The 19,186-nt window shown below is 41.4% G+C and overlaps 1 protein-coding gene across 1 annotated transcript in view; it reads left to right on the forward strand.

Annotated features, from left to right (window-relative positions):
• Positions 1–19,186, forward strand: part of fto (FTO alpha-ketoglutarate dependent dioxygenase) — a 114,699-nt gene that overhangs the window by 40,628 nt on the left and 54,885 nt on the right. The window contains exon 8 of the mRNA XM_085253553.1: positions 11,634–11,758. Coding sequence (XP_085109679.1) covers positions 11,634–11,758 — 125 coding nt within the window. The remainder of the gene's footprint in view (positions 1–11,633; positions 11,759–19,186) is intronic.

Below are 19,186 nucleotides of genomic sequence, written 5' to 3' on the forward strand. Positions count from 1 at the left end.
TTTTTTTGTAATGCATTATTTGGAGAGCTTGCCATGCTGGTCCAGGTGAGAGAAAAAGGCAGTATATTTTAAAAAGCTAGGGGCTAAAGCTGAATCACGTTGCAGATGTTTACCAGCAGTAATTTTTCTCTTTTGCTTGCCGCTTAACTTGCACAGTTAGGCAGAGTTTTATATCCACTTTATATGCACACATGGAACCCAGATTAATTATAAGTGTGAACTAAGCAGTAAACTGCTTAAAGACCATTTTTATTGCTCATTATGAAGCCATTTATTATCTCTTACATTAAATCACACTGGGTTTATGCATCATATTGTTTTGCATTTAAAGCTCCACACTACGTAAATAGGCTTATACTTTTATTATATTCAATTCTGTGCGGTTCTTACGCACAGATAGTGCGTGTGCGAAATGTGTGTCTGCGTGTATGGCTTCAGATTTATTTGTATGTTTCTGTCCGCGTGTCTGTGTGTGTGGGGGGTGCAGTGTGGCCGCAGTGTGTGCGAAGGAAGTAAATGTGCAGCTGCACAGTAGTTTATCCTTCATTGACAGTCAATATGTGCTGTTACCTGGATAGTAGCAGCTGTTTCTCCTTATCGCACAACATAGAGTAGAGGCCTAATCCACACGTTCATAATTGCTTGGCGTTGTTTACCTGCAGCTGTATATAAGCTTGCTTGCTTTGCCCTATTTAAAATGGAGCTGTATAAAAAAGAAATTACTCAGAGATTATTGTTATTATTCATTTAAAGAGGAAATATATGGCTGATAATACATTTTACATCATGCAGCAGCTTGTGTTTGGAAATATAAAATGAAAAGAAGCAGGAAGACACACATGGAGAGAGTGAGGAAAAAGAGTGGGGAGAAATGTAGCGGTGGAAAGGTATTTTGCAATTCTCTTTGAAGTCCCTATTCAACAGGGTAAGCTGAATTTTCGGCAGTGCCTGATAGTGTTTCTGCGTAAATGCTTAAACCCCTTTAGAGAATTTTCATGGGCAGATACGCGGTGGCTTGAAGGGAGCGTTTATGTTACCTGGAGCCAATGCAGCCCGCAGCTTTGTACCTAAAGATGTACAGTAGTATTGAATGGAATCCCACAGAGGTTTGTCTATGACAGAATCTCGCTGCAGCATCGCTGTAAGCCGAAGCGGGGAAAAAAAGAGCTTTGAACAGGTTTAACCTTGTCAGTCTTTTGCTAGGCTCATACACTCGCATTTATATACTTGAACACAGACACTGAAGGACAAAAAACACTAGGACAGGCATTGATATACACACATACTTAAAAATACGCCGGTGTCCATTTAGAAAAGTTTTTAAAAAGCTTTGTGGTGATATCCGAAATGGTGACTATTGCTACAGTTTTTCATTTTTTATTCCTGAATATATTTCAAAGTTGCTATTATGTAATGCAATATTCAGATATTTTTTTAATGTTATGTAGAAGAATAAAAGTGGCAAACACACAGGTGTGGTAAAATGTCTGCATGGAGCTGCAATCTTGTTGTCAAAGTTCATAGTGTTTCACAACATATTAGTGTGTGACAGCGAACCAAATCTGAATGCAGCTCACTGTTTGATGAATTCCAGTTTAAAGTGATTATGAGTCCTCATTTATATGCGTAATTATTTCCCCAAAATAGGATATAGATAGCTCATTGTAGTCTTCTTGAGGTGGGAAGAGGTGTTGCCTTTTCCTTCATAAAGCTGACCTGAGTAAACTTGCTTCAGGAATGTGGATGACTAAAATTGGAATTTATTACAAGGACTTGTACGTGACAATGTGGAAGCTGCACATGAAACAATGGCTTCTTTTTTTTTTGGTCATTGTACCGTTGACTGTCAGCAACAGTATTGTGCACGCCCCATCTTTACAATGCGGGGATGGAGAGTTTTATTGACAGCAGTTTGGATAATTTATTTTTGTTTGTCTGTGAATTGTGGTGTTGACAGTGTTTTTACTGTATCAGTGGGCTCTGAAGGCGGCTTGTCTCGTCGTCTTAGAAAACAAATGAGCACTTTACAGAGACTGATCTGCCTTATCCGCTTAGCAGCTCCCTCAATCCCCACATTTATTTATTTACTTATTTATTTACTTTCTTATTCATTTACTTACCTCTGTATGGATTTGGTTTGATTTCTCTCCTTCTACTCATAGCCACCCCCTCCTCTTCCTCTCTTCATCCTTGGCCCTGATCAGCAAGATAAGCCTTCAGAGGAGGGGAGATAACATCCATTAAAGTGGTAAAGAGGAATTATGGGGCAGCCCAGATTAATCACTGCTCAGCTTAATCGCATTCTGTGCGGACGCTGGGGTTGGCTGCAGGGCCCAGCTTCATGTGTCATACCAACAGAGCGAGAGAGAGGGCGAAGGAGAGATGCAGCGAGGGACTGAGTATTTGTTGAAAAGTGCCTTGATGGGAAAGAAAGTTTAAAAAGATGAAAGAGATTTCAGGGCATCTCACTGTAACCCCCAATCTGTTATAGACATCACTACTAACTAGCACCTGACATAAAATTATTGCACTTTGATCCAGGTGTAATTGTTTACTCTTGCAGGCAATCATGTCAAAATGGTTTAGTAAAAGATATTGGCACAAACACAAGAAAACACTCTGATTTGTAAAAAGCAAAGAAAAAAAATTGTTCAATTTATGTCGTTTTAGGAAAATATTAATCTTTTTGAATATTGAATATATGAAGACAGCTTGTACAATCTTCGCTGCACTCAGAAATAGCAGTATGCATATTGCAATGTGGCGCCGAGCTCTGTAAGCCGCAGAGAACAAAAATAGAGTTCTCATACTCTGAACTTTGTGCACACACTTTTAATAAAATCATTTAAATCTGAATCTAGATCCTCATCAGGTCATGTGGTTGATATCATTATTGTTTATCTACACGTCAGCTCAAATTCATTTCACATTTATTTGTACAGTCTCTAATCAGAGTCTCGGGGGGCTTTATATCGCCCACACATTGTGAAACAATAAATGAAACCAATTAATGAAAATGAAAACGGCCCACCCCAACTATGGATCCTCAATGTGAACAATGGAAAAAAAATCCCCTAAGACCCTAACTAAGAACAAAAATGGAAACTAAAGTCTTTAGGTTATGACATAGCAGTCTGTTATTTGTTATTATGACACAAAAGCGGGGTCAAAAACTACGGAATTAAGCTGATATACACTGTTCATGCAATAAATTTAAAAAGTTTCAGATAACAGTTTTTTTTTCATCTCCAAAGCAAGCTTAAATGTAAAGGATCAGAGGTGGTGGAAATTTAATCCATGATCACTTCCTTTGTTTAAGTGCGCAACTACTACAGGAAAATAACAAGTATTTAATACCTTGGTACCTCGCTAATTCTTCAAAATCACTGGAGCAGCCATCATGTTTGGAGCAGCAATCTGGGTTTTAAAATACACAGTCCTGTTTAAAAACAATATGTGTGGAGAGGGTGGAGAGAATGATATGATTCTGGTGGGAAGACGCTGTAAAATTGCCTGATTCGCTTGAAGAAACGCAAAGAAAAGGAGAAAAGATGGGAAAAGATTGTGGATGATAATTGTATAATTTTTTTTGGGGGGGGGGGAGTGAAGATGGAGGTGGTTTAGGGAAGTGGAACAAGGGGGAAAAATAAGACAGGGTGGTTGTGACTTTTTCTGATATCTGAGGAAGAAAGTTATAAAGGTAAACAGTGAAGTTGGTATCAGGATCTGTGAGTTAAAGTAAATCAGAGAAATGAAAAGCTGATGCTGGAAACTGGAAAAGGCCACGTAAGTCCTGGGAGCATTTTGGGAAGTGCTTTACTGTGCACCTTTCAAAACTGCCATGTTCAGTATGAAGAGGATATCCTAGTAGAGAAAACCTGAGATCTGTGTTTTTGTATTAAACAGCCTAAAAGTGTACTGGTGGTAACAGGTAGCTTTTTTTTAAATGTGATTTAACTATAGATCCTGTTTTACATTCATTGGCCGTCCTCTTAGGTAACACTAATCTTCCACCCTGCTACCTGCTACCCTTGCAGTGCAGATAGAGTGATCTGATGGGTGGTGTTAAATGGGTGAGATGTAGGACAGTGTAATTAAAGCTAGTCCTTTAGTGGGCCCTGCCTCACTCTGCTGGGAGTGCCCGATATAGCACTCATTAATTCCTATTTGTGTGTAATGAGAGGGTCATGTTGGATGTAATAAATGGCTCTTTTATTTGGGTGAGAGCGGCAGGGTGGCATCTCCTCCCGGCTAACTGTCTCATAAACACCCTTTAGCCACTCTAATCAGCCTCCCTGGGTGAGGAGTAATCACACATACACGCATAACACAATGGGAGGGAAGATATACTAAATATGCAAAAAAAGAAAATTAAGCATGTTTAGAATGTATTTTTTTAAAATGCATATTAGAAGTAATTTTTGCATATTCATTTTCCAAAACGAAAAATAATAGCGCAATTTAAACATTGTAGAAGTTTGGCAGTTTTAAAATGACTTCTTTAGCTATAAATGACCATAGCGATAATCAGAAAAAACACATATTAGATCCAGTCTGTATTTTATTTTTTTTTCCCTTTTCACTGCTGCCAGTTGATGGCAATGCATTTGAAAGAACAGATTGTTTTAAAAAAGTCCTCTGGGGCTGATCAAAAGGTTCAACACACAACATGTGCAATAATGGTTGGCCGCTGATCAGCGAGGGCCACTTTGTTGAAAGATTAAACCAAAAATACAACCAAAAAGCAAACACAAATGTCATAAAAAAGAAGTTTGAACTTGACTGCCTTTTGATATCTGAATACAATGTAAAATAGATTTGCGATTCATGGCAATAATTAGGAACACGATAGGTGCATTTTTAATTCCCTTTACTTAATTAGATGATATCAGTGTAGTCCACAGTTTTTAAGAGCATAGGTGCTTTATTGAACATAAATTGTTGAATGTAAAAGCTCCAACGGTGTCTTTGACTTCCCTGCCAGCTTGAAGTAGACAGAATCTTATAGAGTATGCAAGTCCATAATCTACTTATATGTCGCTGCGCTATGTGTTTGGCATTTACGATTACTGTATCGCCATGTGGTATGTATAGAATTGTGTAAGGCATGTGCAGTACCACTCTTGTGTATATGAATGAAGCAGAATACAGACAGACAGGTTATTTACAGACAGTGATGCAAAAGTGAATTTATTGATTACCCATTACGTTGAAAAACAAAAAACAAAACTGGCATGTGTAAAACTAACTTTCCTTCATGGCTGATACTATACAGACCTAACACTTAAATTGTATTTTATGGCCTATAATTTTGCAGATCTTAATCTGTTCTACTTAAGATACAGTCATTGTTTCACTGTACATCTACCAGTAATTCAAATTTGATGTCAGACTGGACATATAAGAAGCCCTGTCAGGCAGATTCAGAAACTGAAGAATCACTAGTGTTCAGACTTCTCTTACTCAATCAAAACTTTGTTAGCAGAACATTTCAGCCCCTGCAGGCATAACCCCCTCTCAAACAAAATTCTTCTATGTGAGCATGTTTAGATGGATGGAAATCCTTTTTATTGGTTTAGCATTTTTGAAGACTTGAAGTATGGTGCTGTGTGTAACGCTGTTACTTCAGGGCTTAGAAAGGCTGGCTTTGGCCCCAGTCAGCAAAAAGCTTTTTACTGGCAGGAGAGTGAGGTGCCGATCACAATCTGCTATCTAGCTAGAATCTAGACTCAGCTTTCATATACTGAAAGAGAGAAAGGGGGTTTCAACAGAACAGAAGGTGCTTGAGTGTCACGCTCATCGCAAATATCTCTGTCCAGCTCTGTCTTCATTGTCCTGAATTAGTCAAAGCGCCTCTCAAAGCTTTCTTGTGATGGATGGATTATGCGTTCTAGCCAGGCCGGTGTGCCGTTTTCACAAGTGCGTGTGTAGCCCCTGCCACAGTGTGCTGGAGAGCTCATTCAGACTAAGAACTATGTGGTTTAGCCATTAAGGCCAACTGGACGGACACTCCTTACCATGGGTCAAAGACAAAAGCCTTGCAAAAAAAACCCCAAAAAAACAGGCCGGTGAATTTTTATGTGATATTTGTGGGCCCATTGGGCTACAACTTGACAACAGATTTGCTTTTCTTCTTGCCACCAAAAGAGATCACCACAAAAGCCCGAGAGTTCTGCTTCATTTGACCCTGTGCAAAGCATATGTCCTTCCATCCTGCTTGTATTCTGTCCATAAGATGGACTGCCGTGGGCCCATAGAAAGCATCCCTGCCCACTTGACTGTGTCACAATGCCTTCAAACAAAACCACTTGTCAGGGGTCTTCCCTTTTTGGGACTGTCTCTATTCCCACTCACCCTTTGTCACTTCAGACATGCTACTCTGATGTTTCAGACACATTTTTCTAATGTTTTACACTCCATATAATCTGCTGTGTGTAGCAAACCCCATTTTACTGGCTGCTATAATTGATGGTAGCTGCGACCTTGCAAAGGTCAATCTGGCAGAAAGGCCTAGGTTTCTGTCACCACGGAGATTGCGAGAACACACACACAAAGCGGGAAATATCTTGTTTTATCAAAAAAATAAATCTTGTTAAGGTTTCAATTGTGAATGTTTTAGAGATCTTGGCATAGAAAATAAATTGCAGTAGTCATAATGTGTACTGTATAGAAAACAAAAGGTGCAATATATCAGTCTTTTTATTGTTATAGGTCTGCAAAAGGATTTAAAATAATTTATTGGGAGTAAATTTAAAGCCTTGAAATCCGCCAGTGTGAATGTTTCAATTGTATAAACTGTTAACCGTTGCTCAGATGATTTAAAAAGACATAAATATACAAAATAAAGATTTCCTTAAATTTTTCTTGAGTGAACATTTTCATAAAGCATTTCTCATTTTATTCACTAGCAACCCCGATCAACAGTGTTGACACCCTTCATTCTTCTCTCTCACTCTCTCACACACACACACACACACACACACACACACACACACACACACACACACACACACACACACACACACACACACCCTATCAACCAATCTTATGTAATGGAAACTGAGTAAATTTCATTTCAGGTATGCCTCAATTTTGAGCCATCTGTAATCGTGTGATGGTAGGCACAAAGCAAGGAAAAAAAAACATACACACACATACTAACGCACACACACAGTTTTTATGACTTTGAATGTGATGTCACAGGAAAGTGAATGTGGTCTGGGCTTATTTCTTCCTTGGCTAATATAATTTTTCCACCGGTGCAGAGTCCCCTCCAGTGCAAAGTAACTCGCTGGTGGCATGCAGCAAACATACACAGATCCCTTGTCCAGACTGGAGCGAGCCCTACCAGGATCACAGCTCCCCAGTTGTTTACATCTGAGACCAGAAACTATCCATTCCTGTGAGCAAGGTGCTCAATGCCTTTTTCCACCAGCGGTCAAAGTGATATTGGTTTCTTGTATTAGAGTAAGGAGGGAGATGAAAGCAGCTAAGGGTCTGTCATACTCTCATTGCTAGGGCCTATGAAATCAGGTGTCAGAGCAGCTGAACTTAAACTGTCACAAAAGTCCATGGAGTGTCTGGAGATGTGGAGAAAAGGGTTAAATCTTAAAACCTGATATATTTGCTAATGTGTTAACCATGCAACGGGAGTGCTATGCTGGATTTGGTGTGGGAAGGGGACAGTAAAAATTAAACAGCTGAGAGAAAAGGAAGTGTGTGGTTTTGTGTGTGCGTGTGTGTGTGTGTGCTTGTGTGAGCCGTTGATGTTAATGCATTTTTTAAAATAACTTGCGTCAAAGTGATGTGAGTGCTTGCAAGAGAAACTGACAATAAAAAAAGAAACACCTTTTTATGAACAAGGGAAGGGGACAATATCTGAAAGAAGACAAATGAGAGAGAACAGAAGAGAACACGTAACATACAGCCGCGAGAAGGAGAAATGTTGGCATATAGCAACATTTATATTATGAATTTTGACTTTAAACTTTTTTGTTGTTGTGTGTGTCTGAAAAGGTAGATCTTTGTCATTTATACAATATTAGTATGTTTCTCAAGTATATTCCCTCGGCACTATTATCACTTGTAAGTCAGTCGTTTTCAGAATTCAAACTAGCAGACCTCTGACTCATTGTCCTGTTGAACAGAAACATTTAGCTTTGCAAGAGTTCCACCACTTTCTGTTAATTATCAACAAAAATATAAATTTTTTTCACCCAGCCATACTCTTCCTTTTATCAAATTTAGTGTTATTAATACCTATGGCCAATTTAGAATTGACAATAACCTAGCCTAATCTTGTACCCGGAGAGAACCCGGAATACCAACAGTAGGAACATGCAAACTCCACCAGCCAGGTGTTGGATTCAAACCCAGACCGCACCGCCTTTATTTTTTCATTATTTTCCTAATTTTCACATGGAGTATTCAAATATGAGTCACTCAATAAAAAACCCTTTGAAATGATAGAAATACTATGTAATAGAGACCGGATCTTGTTTAAAGTCCACAGTGATGGCTTAACAGTCACAACCAGTAGGATTACTAGTTATCTCCATTCTTGCCTCCATATGGGCACAGTGAGATGTTGGCAAACAGAAACACTGGGGAGTCTGCTGGCTTTTTGCTGGGCTGTTACACATGCTAGTGGCAAGGAGACCTATGGGGAGGTTGCCAGTATGACAGAGGTGCAGTTAGGCTGGGAGGCACTATTGTGGCAAATTAACACCAGCCACCAGCCAAATTTCTGGAATGTTTAGTGTTACTTGTGAGTTTGTTTACCTCCTTCCTATTTTAGGTATCTAGTCATCATCTAGATGGTGTTCTCGTCTAGAATTCACCTCTGTCTTTTAAACAAGTTAATAAGGGAGCTCATTTTGGAATTGAAGCATTTGTGGCCTGCAGACATGAAAGGTTCCCTAAAAGAGAGTGCCAGTGAGCTTAAGAGTACTTGGAGTACCCGGAAAGTCCTGGGATAAAGTCAGCTAAGGCATTTTCATTGGGTGTTAAGAGTTTCTCTGACACTCTGGTGGTCAGCTAGTAGGTTTGGTTTATGGAGTGCAAACTTTCAGTTGTGCATGCATCTTTTTTTTTTTTTTAACCTTCTTGCCTTTCAGCTTCTTAGCTCTTATGTGACCACTCACAGCTCCTCTGTTGCATTATAAAGGATCTAAATCATATTGCTCTATGTGCAGCAACAATCTTCCTATTGTATTATTCTATGTTGAATGAGTGACATGCCCTTATGTGATAGACTAGACAGATGCTTGTTGGTGTTAAGATACAGTCCTGGCTCGAGGTGTTAGTGAGCTGCCCCAGGCTGCCCACCAGCCAGCCTTCGCTTGGAACACTATCATCACTCTAGCTCTCCACTAACCAAAATATCACCTCAGCTTGGCTGCATGTTTGTTTATCTTCCCCACCTCTGCACAGGCCCGGAAATGTTTATGCCTAACTTTAGTAAAATAGACAGGGTTGAATATGGGGTCTGGGGACCAATGAAAAGAGTACCAAGGAACGTCTTGTCCTCTCATTCACCTTGTAATGTGGCCTGGGTCAGGGGGACATCTGTGGTCAGCGTCAGGTTGAGAGAGGTGTAGACTGAGGACAGCTACTGTCATCGAAGGGTAAATACAAGAAAAGAGGGGGCTGATTAGTCCTAACACAGACCCAGAGATAAAGGACTGTGATCTGGCTGAGTCTGACTGAGGTTGGGCTTGACCAGTAAACAACCAGCAGGGTGTCTAAATGGCCCGGGGATCAGCCTGGGGCTAAACCTGAAGGCCTCTCTCAGCACTGGGTCTTCTAAACACTAGATCATACATGCACAAAGTTATCCGTGCAAACAGACATTCACCGATTTTTGTGGGGAAGAGACTTGCTAACACAGATTTAAATTATAAGAGGGACACCTCTACTCACAAAAATCTACACTGTACTCACAAAAATTTGTAGAGAACAAATAGAAGCTTTCGATACACACTCATAAATATATACACACCCCAACAAAAGCAGAGGTTGTTTAGGTAGTGTTTAGTGGAATTATTGAGTTGGGTGAAAAAAACAAAGATTCACTTGAGTAAAGTGTATGCAACATAATTTAGCATTTTGAAAAGGTGGCTACGATAGGCTGGACTTGTCCAGGGTGTACCCTGCCTGTGGCCCTATGAAAGCTCCAACCCCTGGCAGTTGGAAGCAGAAAAGGATGGATGGATGTGCAGTCTTTCCCTGTTATTCATTTTGATCCAAAGTCAGCTTTGGGAAGAGTTGAAGCAAGCTTAGAAGCACCTTAGAGCAAGTTTCAGATCAACTGTGAATCACTTCTCTTCAGCGTTGTGCTACACGGTCAGCATGGCAATGTGATGTCTACCAGCTGAGATGGTGATACAGTCTGAATACACTTTCTGGCACTTTCTTAGCCTGTCACTCATCCCAGGAGGACAGGGTTTGATCCAAACTGAAAGGCACAGTTTCCATAGGGAGTACAGCCGGCCCTGCCTCCTCCTGGTCACCTTAATCTTTGGTGTCTCCTCTGAGTCAGGTATAATCAGTCACACACCACCACATGTTTTGACACCTGTCCTGTGTGCTGTAGAGAAAGTAAGCATATTACTGCTCTCCTTTGGAAACGCACACACAGAGAGACAATCAAACGTATCTTCACATGAATTAAGACAGACAGGTGTATTGTCAGAAAGGGATTAAAAAACAGGGTGAGGGGAAGAAATGAAGGTTCCCTTACATAGTGGGTTTTTTGAAAAGAAGGTTGGATGACTGAGGAAGCGAGTGACTGTTAATGGGAAGAAATGAACGTGCTTGACTGGTGGATGTGACAGGAAGAGACTGTTCTTAACAAGGCGTCAGAGTCAGTCAGAGTTACAGATCCATCACTTCTCAGAGGCTTGGCAAAGGAGGGGGGAGACATTTAAGGATATTCAGAGAGGGAGAGAGTCTGTGAAGGGTAGAGAAGAAGAGGGAGACGGTGAGGGGAAAGAGGGATTTGAGTGTGGCTGACAGCACTGCATTTAATTTGGGCTGCCAGATCCTTTTTCATTTGACTCCTTCTCAACCAGCTTAGAGGCTGCGGAGGACTTGGAGGCGAAGGTTTGCAGGGATGTCTCCGATTATCACTGATGTGCCACGTCACACTTTAAGCCAGCCTGTAATTCATGTTCAACAGGGGGATACTCACACATTACACTGTGCTGTGCAGGACGTGATTAATTGACTCACACTCTAATATTGGGTGTAATTTGCCCATCCTCTGATGTGAAACTGACTTTATACTAGACTTACTGCATGCTGTCATCCTAGGGATGGTATAATTGAGTCTTGGCTCAGAGCTGTGCAATTTCTAAACTAAGGATAGAAGCACAAGCACGCCAGGATTCACTTCAGGTCTTTCTACCCAATTTTGCAAGTTTTCTGTTTAGTATTTAGGGTAGAATTTAATAGAGTAAATCACTGTAGTGGGGTTTAAACAACCACTGTTATTTAAAGCACTTTTTAATGGTGCTTCTCTACCTGTCCACTTTCTACTGAAGTTTTCCCATTTCTACTGGTATTTCACATATTTCCATTCAGTTCTATTTTGAACCGCCTATTTCCACTTCTGCTGCTGTTTTTTTATCCAGACTATGCTTTTCCTGGCTGCAGTGGAGGAGGAAGACCAAGCAGAAGAAGGAAGGAGGGAGATGGCAGAGATCCTGCTGTCTGCTTTGACAGACAGACACCAGCAAAGACAGACATGGAGAGACAGGTAACACAATATACCACCAACTTTGTTACTTCCATTGATCTTCAAAAAAAACAAACATCTGTTGATATGTAGTCTATCAGTTATGAGTCCCTATTTTAAATGGAAATGCCATCACACTCCAATAATAACGTTTATTAATTTTCTAAACTGATTTGATCAAATATAAGTAATGCATGCATGTTGCTGTGATTTCCTCAAGATTACACAAACCAAGGCAGAAAGCAAAGATAATATCTCATTTCACCTCATTTCACTTGCAAACCCAGAGCTATTATTATAGCTCGTGTAGTGTTGTTGCAGTAGTAAAATGTGTCAATATCTAGTTCTCAGTTAAGAGATTTATTAACTGTGATCACATCATCAAACAAAATAAAAACGAGTTGCAAAAGGTGACACATCAGGCCTACATTGCTTCAATGTGCATTGATCATTCATTTTCAGTGAATCGGTGTGAATTCCAGAGATATGCAATGGTGTGGTTGGTGTTGGTTTGAGGTCCTCGGGCCTGGCGGTTATCGCAGTTATCACAATGACACATGTGTCTTGGATAGGCCCAATCACTTCCTTCCCTCCAGATAAAGAAGGAGAGCACAGGGGTTAGAACGTCGGTTATCCATTCAGATAAAGAAGGGCCTCACACATGCACCAGTGTTGTTTTAGCTGTTAGTTTTAGCCATTTACTCTCTCCGCCAGCACATACACGGACACATACAAACACTACATATACACATGACCACTACATTCACATTTGCTATACTCTTTATTGTCTCTTTCAATAGTTTTGACCTCAGAGTTACATGCGGACAAGAACCCATATGTGAGAATAGACATTTCACTAAACCTTAGTGAAAGCAAAGCGGCAGGAAGATAATTCAAAGGCTACAAATCCATTTTCTTTTGAAAACTTCATGTTAAATTCCTGTTGTGCTTACGCCCTCATATTTCTAAGGCACTCTATTCTTCTGTTCTATGTTTTGCATTGTCCCCTCTAGTTGACCCTTAGATTTGTCCCATCCAGATGAGTCTTGTAAACAGGCTGTTTCCACACACCTTGCTTTGCTGTGTCAACGCCCAGTGCCTCACAACTCTGATGTAGGGCCTGCTCTGATAGTGCATTCCAGCGGCATGTGCTGAAAGCTAGAAACCATCTCGCCACCCCCACCCTCAAGTGAACATCAGAACTGTCCCCTACCATCGCAGTTCTCCCGCACCACCCACAATGTGATGTTACCACCAGCTAACAATGTCTGACCCTACATTTTGCTCAGCCCACCCTAAGATGCTGACAACCAGCATCACTGGCTGGGACAGGAAATGCTCAGCCCTTGCCGGCAGAGCAGACAGACGTTTACTCTATCAGCAGTGAAAGACTGATTAGATTAGTTTTGGTGGAAGGCACATGTCCCACACAATATGTTTGAACTCCAGCTGCTCCTGATACCTCTTCTTCCCCTTACACACATTCTATGTCTATCCCTAAACTACACCACCCTCTCTTACAGAAAAGCCAGGGGTCATGCTGTCAAGTGGCTGTCAACAGATAGCATTTTCACAAAACTAAACACATAGCTATGCGCAATGTTAAGTGGGAAGTACTGGTACTGATAAGCAATTTGATGAGGGTCAGGGATTGTTCGACTTTGTTGAGCATGAAAAAGTTTTAATTTCTTCATGCATACTACTAAGAGGCAAAGTCGTTATTTTGAATTAAAGAAGCACTTTATTACAGAAGACGCAGAGTGAGGGAATTGTAGTGCACTCCAGTCAGATGTATTCAAACCATCATTTATTTTCATAAAAGCATTCACTAAAATAGGACTAAAATTAATTTGCTGATTCATTTTGTTGCTTTTTTATATTTAGCGTTCTAATTAGGTTTCCACACAATATTCAACAGGCAAGCTTTCATCATAACACTGCCTTTTGTTTCCATGGTTTCCATTCAGCATATAATACTTGCAAAAATATAATGGAAAAAGGAACAAAAAAAAAGCATGATTGATGACTTTTGCTAGAGGCCCATAAACATAAACAAGCAGCGCTGATTGATTAAGTTTCTCACTGACTTTTGTTTCTAAAACACCAGTTAAAGTAGCATTCTTTGCTGTGGAACTTCGGCCTACCAGCTGCCATTGTCTGCCTGCGAGCCATTTTTAGTACAAGCAAGAAGGAAAGAAAGAGGAATTGGAGCCGGTGACCAGTGGTTCTTCACCATTGACTTATAGGCACTCAGAGTGAGTGATGCCTGCTCTCACCGTGCTAGTGGAAGCAGTCCATTCATTCACTCTGAGCCAACGAAGTTATGAGAGCTTTTTTATTCTTATGAGCTTTTCTGGTAACTGGGTTTTCCTGATGCACATGGTGAATTCTTTGATAGATGCTGCCCTCCATGTCCCTTTGGTAAATGCCCCGTGAGTACCCTGGAAATAGATGGATTATTATATGGGTGGGTGACTGTGCCGCAGCAGAGCAGTTCAGTATGCCACACAGGAAGTGCAGATTGAAGAGCAAGACGCAACCTCTAGGGAGCAGCTCCATTAGGATAGAAAATGGCACATCCCAGTGGCACCAGGAAGGTTTTTGGTTTAACAAAGGTAATGAAGGATCCACACTGGAAGTACATACACAGAAAATTCTTCAGCCTGCAGTCTTCTGCAGTATATTTAGAGAATTGTTTTGTTTTATCTTGCTGTCAATGCTCATTATGCATTTTTAGACGCTGTCTTCAGTCTGTGTGCTTACAGTGTGGCTACTGTTGAATATCCTGGATGAGGTGACCTCATGCTGACCTTGCAAAACCTAGAGGTCACTGCTCTGGGCATTAGAAAAAATAACAACAACAACAACAAAAAGCTTTGTCACAGCCAGCAAGCAAATACTGAAGGGAACAGCTGCGAGTTTTGTACTGACCATGCAAACTGCTGTAGGCTTTGTAAGGTCATTATATGATAATGAAAATCATTACAGAATTACATGGGGGTTTAGGACATGAGAGCAGTAGGGAGGGGAGGGGAGGGCCACATTGGGTTTGATAAATGGACTGTGAAGGTGCCCATCTGGCCCTCTCTATGGCTTTTTCTTCCTGCTCTTTTATCCATTCTTATCCTTTACTACCCCTCTTTCATTCCCCTTCTATGTTCTCCAGTGGGCCAATGTAAAAGCGAGAAGGCCTGAAGTGAAAGATTAACAGAGTGAAAACCTAACTCACCTCTGTGGAGTAGAAAAGAGGAGGGTAGACAGACGGAGGTGTTTATGATCCAAAGCAGGGTTTGTGCCTGACTTGGCAACCCTGTCTTCCCATCTCTGAGTGTGGGCCAGTAGGAGAGTAGGCAGTCATTGACCTTTGGCACTGGAAACAGTTGGACAGCTCAGGATGTGTGAACAGGGTGTAGTTTGGAGGCACTGGGGTGGTAATACATTACAAGGTTTAAAATAGGCCTCTTTATTTATGCTACAGTTGCTGTTCTCCTCGGATTATAGAATGGAGGACAACAAAGACTGAACAAATTTGTTACTGAATCCTTGAAACTGCTGCAAATTAGCAGCATTTTGGATTCATACCAAATGAGAATAAGCAATGACGGACATACACTGTCTTACACTGCAAAGCTTGCTGTGATAATGGACTACATAAATAAATGCGTACAACTAGGTTTTCTCTCTTTTAAACAATAGATTTTTTATGTTAAAGTTAGATAATATCTAGTTTCTTGTATGTTTAGTAACATTCTTTATATTTAGTTTCTACCTTAGTTCAAAAATAAACTAATTCACAGTTTAAAAATAATTTTTGACAAGTGTCCTGTTGTAATTGTATTCTAGTGACCTCTTGAAAAGGAGCTTATAACACTGTACAGGTTGGGATGGATGTCATTGTCATAGCTGTACAATCAGAATTTGTGGCGTAATACATCTGTTGTCTGTGTTTACTACTTTTCTCCAGTGTGCTGAAAGTTAGTGAGGTCTTTATCCTAAGACAAAGGAAACATCAGCTGACATGGCAAGCAGAGTTAAAAGGGCAGAGAAGGAGGTCCACGTGTTCACAGCTGCACTCATCACTCAGCTGTCCAGTTTGACCCATGACCCCGTAGGGTTGTCTCCCAGCCTCTATCGGCTTTATGTTTCCTGCCATTGTCATCCACTGTTGTCCTCACCTGGACAGGCCGCTTCTACACAAAAGGTCCAGTCTGTCATCAAACCCACGGGTCACTCAGGGCCAGCAGGGGCTAGAGAGCTGAAGTTGAAGCTGTGCCCAGCCAGGGATGACCCCAACAGTCTTGTCAGCTACCAGTTGCACCCCTGTAGAGATGCATAGTGACAGAGAAAGGAGAGAGACCTTCCTCGGCTGGCACTTCATTCTCAGAGTGGTGACATTTCTTTTGTGTTGTCTCTGACAGACCCCGCCCTGATTCCCGTGCTGGGGCGAGAGAGGGAGCTCGGAGACAATGGAGGTCCCTCTGTACCAGATGGGAGTTGGAAAGATTGTCAGTCTCGTGTCTATGATAAAGACAAACAGGTCTACTAAAAGTTTTAGAAGTGGTGGCACCACACTGGGATTGCTCATGACATAGATAACTCACTCAAGTGTTTACAGACACAAGTTCCCATCAATCTATCAAATCTGCCATGTGTCCATGTGTTATTGTTCTAAAAAATTTGTCATTACATGACTTTTTCATTTGACTTCACAGCCACATGTCTATGATGTGCATGATTTTGGAAAACAGAGATTGTAGGGTGCAGTGCAGAGAAGGTGGCATCAGATCTTAAATAAATAGGTTTAATTAGCGGTGCGGTGGTGATGTTTGTACTGGCATTAAACCAGTGGTCTGGTTTGGGGCAGGTCAATCCGGGCATGTTGTCAACTGTGCCTGCGTGATGTAAGTTGCAACTCGAGGTGACAGGTTAATCAGATCTCCCAGACAACAGCCCCACATTTACATCTTCATCACTCTCACAACAGTGGTCCTGTTTTGCAAACAGAACAGACAGGGCTGGCCCAGTTTGTTTTCCTTGGCACGTGTTACAAGCCAGTAGTTTTGCTGGGTGCATACTTGTATCTCCTTACCCTAAGGGTTTCTCTCCTGCAGTGGTGGGTAAACACCTGTGTGTGTGGTGGGCTGAACTCCCAACCCGCAGCCGTGTTCTGTACCTTTGTCTGTGTGCCTTTTTCTTTGTACCACCTACTTTTGCCGTCATCTACATCGCTGTGTTTACTTTATTCTGGGCACTGAGGGAGAAAACAAATAAGGACATGTCATCTGCCTCTTTTATCGCCGGCCAGCCTGTAATTAGCGCAAGCGCAGTGGTTTGCCTAAGACTCTGTCATCTAATTTGTCTGTCTTTATCTAAAACATGTCTGTGTGGTCCCTTAGACCAGTTACGTTCGTGCAGCGAGATTGTCTGCGGCCTGGGTGTTTGTGAGGTGTGTGTTTGTGTGCGCTTGATTGTAAATTATGAGTTCTTCTCTCATGCACCCACCCCTGTTAAGCAATCAGTCAGTTATGCATGACATGTCCTGACCTCAGCAGAACCTCACAGCTGCTGTTTCCGTAGTAATCGTCCTCCCATCTTAGTTTGCTCCCAGGCTAGAAAGTACATCAGAGTATGCCTTATTCTTGCATTAATTTGTTTTGAACGAGATGACAGGTGATTGTATTTATTTACCTTCTACTTACGGCATAAACAAATTTTACCCATGTAAATATGCACTTATCTCTATGCTGCCTGTTTCTCATGCGAGTTAGTAATTAGTTGTTAAGGTACATGCTTTCACTCATTCTGTGGTTTGCTGTGGGAACAGAAGGCTCACATCAGCAGCAGTCAGTATCGCACTCATACTCTCTTTTGTTAAATTCCTCTGCTTATCCTTGACTTGATTCACAAATGAAAACAGTATTTTCATAATTATGCCTTTCACAGTAAGAACTTGGCAAAGAAATGCGGCATAGAAAGCGGGAAAGAGAGAGTTGAAAATGTCATTAAAAGTCCCACAGCCATTTAAACACACTTGTTGCACAGACAGCTGCCCATTAAAAGCTGCCTTTTTAATATGGAAACAAGATTTGTGTTTGGAATAGACAGTGTGGTAAGGGGTGGGGTAGTTTTGGGCCTGTTTTACTGGTAGTCAGGAAAACCAGGACATTCTTTCTGGTCAAACCCAACATCCCATAGAGCTGATAGAGCATGATTGGGTGAGGATGTGTGGCATGCATGTGAAACAAACATTGAGAACATAACGTTATGAGAAGATGGAAGTTGTGCTCACAGAAATCACAGTTTTTACTGTGTATCTGCTCTAAATCGAGTTTGTTTTTGAGTACTGTGAAGGTGCTTATTTGGCCCTCTGTACGAACCAGTTTTATTTAAATCAATATGTTAGTTGAAACTGTACCACTGGGAACCATGATAAAGAATAATGGGATGTGGAGGCCTCATTTAACACAGAGACAATCTGTTTAACAGATGCTTCTAAGATTTCATTGTGTTTTGGATTTTGTTTATTACAGGCACTTTTTTTTGGGAGGTTAATTACTTTTGTGCTGCTGTTTAATGCTGGAGTCACAGAGCTAACTGCAGCAATGTATGCGGTATTTAAATACACACATATGTAGATTTTACATCTGTGCACGCCGCATGCTCCATCCTTTCCCTTTTTCCCTGATCCCATCTACCATAACCACCCCACCTGGGGAGCCCTCCAGCCCTCCCACTCCTTATACACACATCTTTCTCCCCTTCTCTGTTAATTATAACCTACACTGCTGGAACACTTCATTTCATAGCAAGCATATTGTCTCTTCAAGGCTGGCAGGCAGGTCATAAATTATCCTGAAGGTGAGGATGGAAGTTGGAGGAGATAGTTATGAAAATTTCATCTGTCTGCCGTAGCGGCCGCAGCTGCTCCTGTCACTAGCCGTGTGCTGGAGGAATTACACCGGGTCAGCTTGTGTATGTGTGTTGGTGTGTTCTTCAGTTTGTGCATATGCATAGGAACATTACCACGTGTGAGCAGTTACAACGTGCACATATATATATGGCACTAATGCATGCACGTCTTTGTCCCTGTGTTTGTGTGTGTGTTGCGTGGCAAATGTGTACAGCAGGTTGGCCAGGTAGGACCTACCTGTCAGTGAGTGGAACATCTCTGGCGTTTCTGTCACCCCAGGGCCCCCAGCTTTGCCCTGAAGCAGGGAGGCTAGAAGGGGGGACAAGCTAGGAGGGCCGTCCCCAAGCTGTCTGTGTTCATTACTGCTACAAAGACGGGACGTGGCCGGCAGGTGGCCAGACCTTTAGTCCTTACCTACTGTGATCATCTGCTGCTCCACTTTTTTGCATGTCTAGGTGGGTGGGTGTGCAAGCCACTATGCATGCTTGAATGAAAAGATTCAGAATAAACCTGTAACTTGTGAATTCGATTAGAGATGT

This window comes from Mchenga conophoros, linkage group LG1 (genome assembly GCF_057382185.1).
Source record: "Mchenga conophoros isolate Kocher_MC1m ecotype Shallow Benthic linkage group LG1, M_conophoros_male_GT1.1, whole genome shotgun sequence".
NCBI lineage: Eukaryota > Metazoa > Chordata > Actinopteri > Cichliformes > Cichlidae > Mchenga > Mchenga conophoros.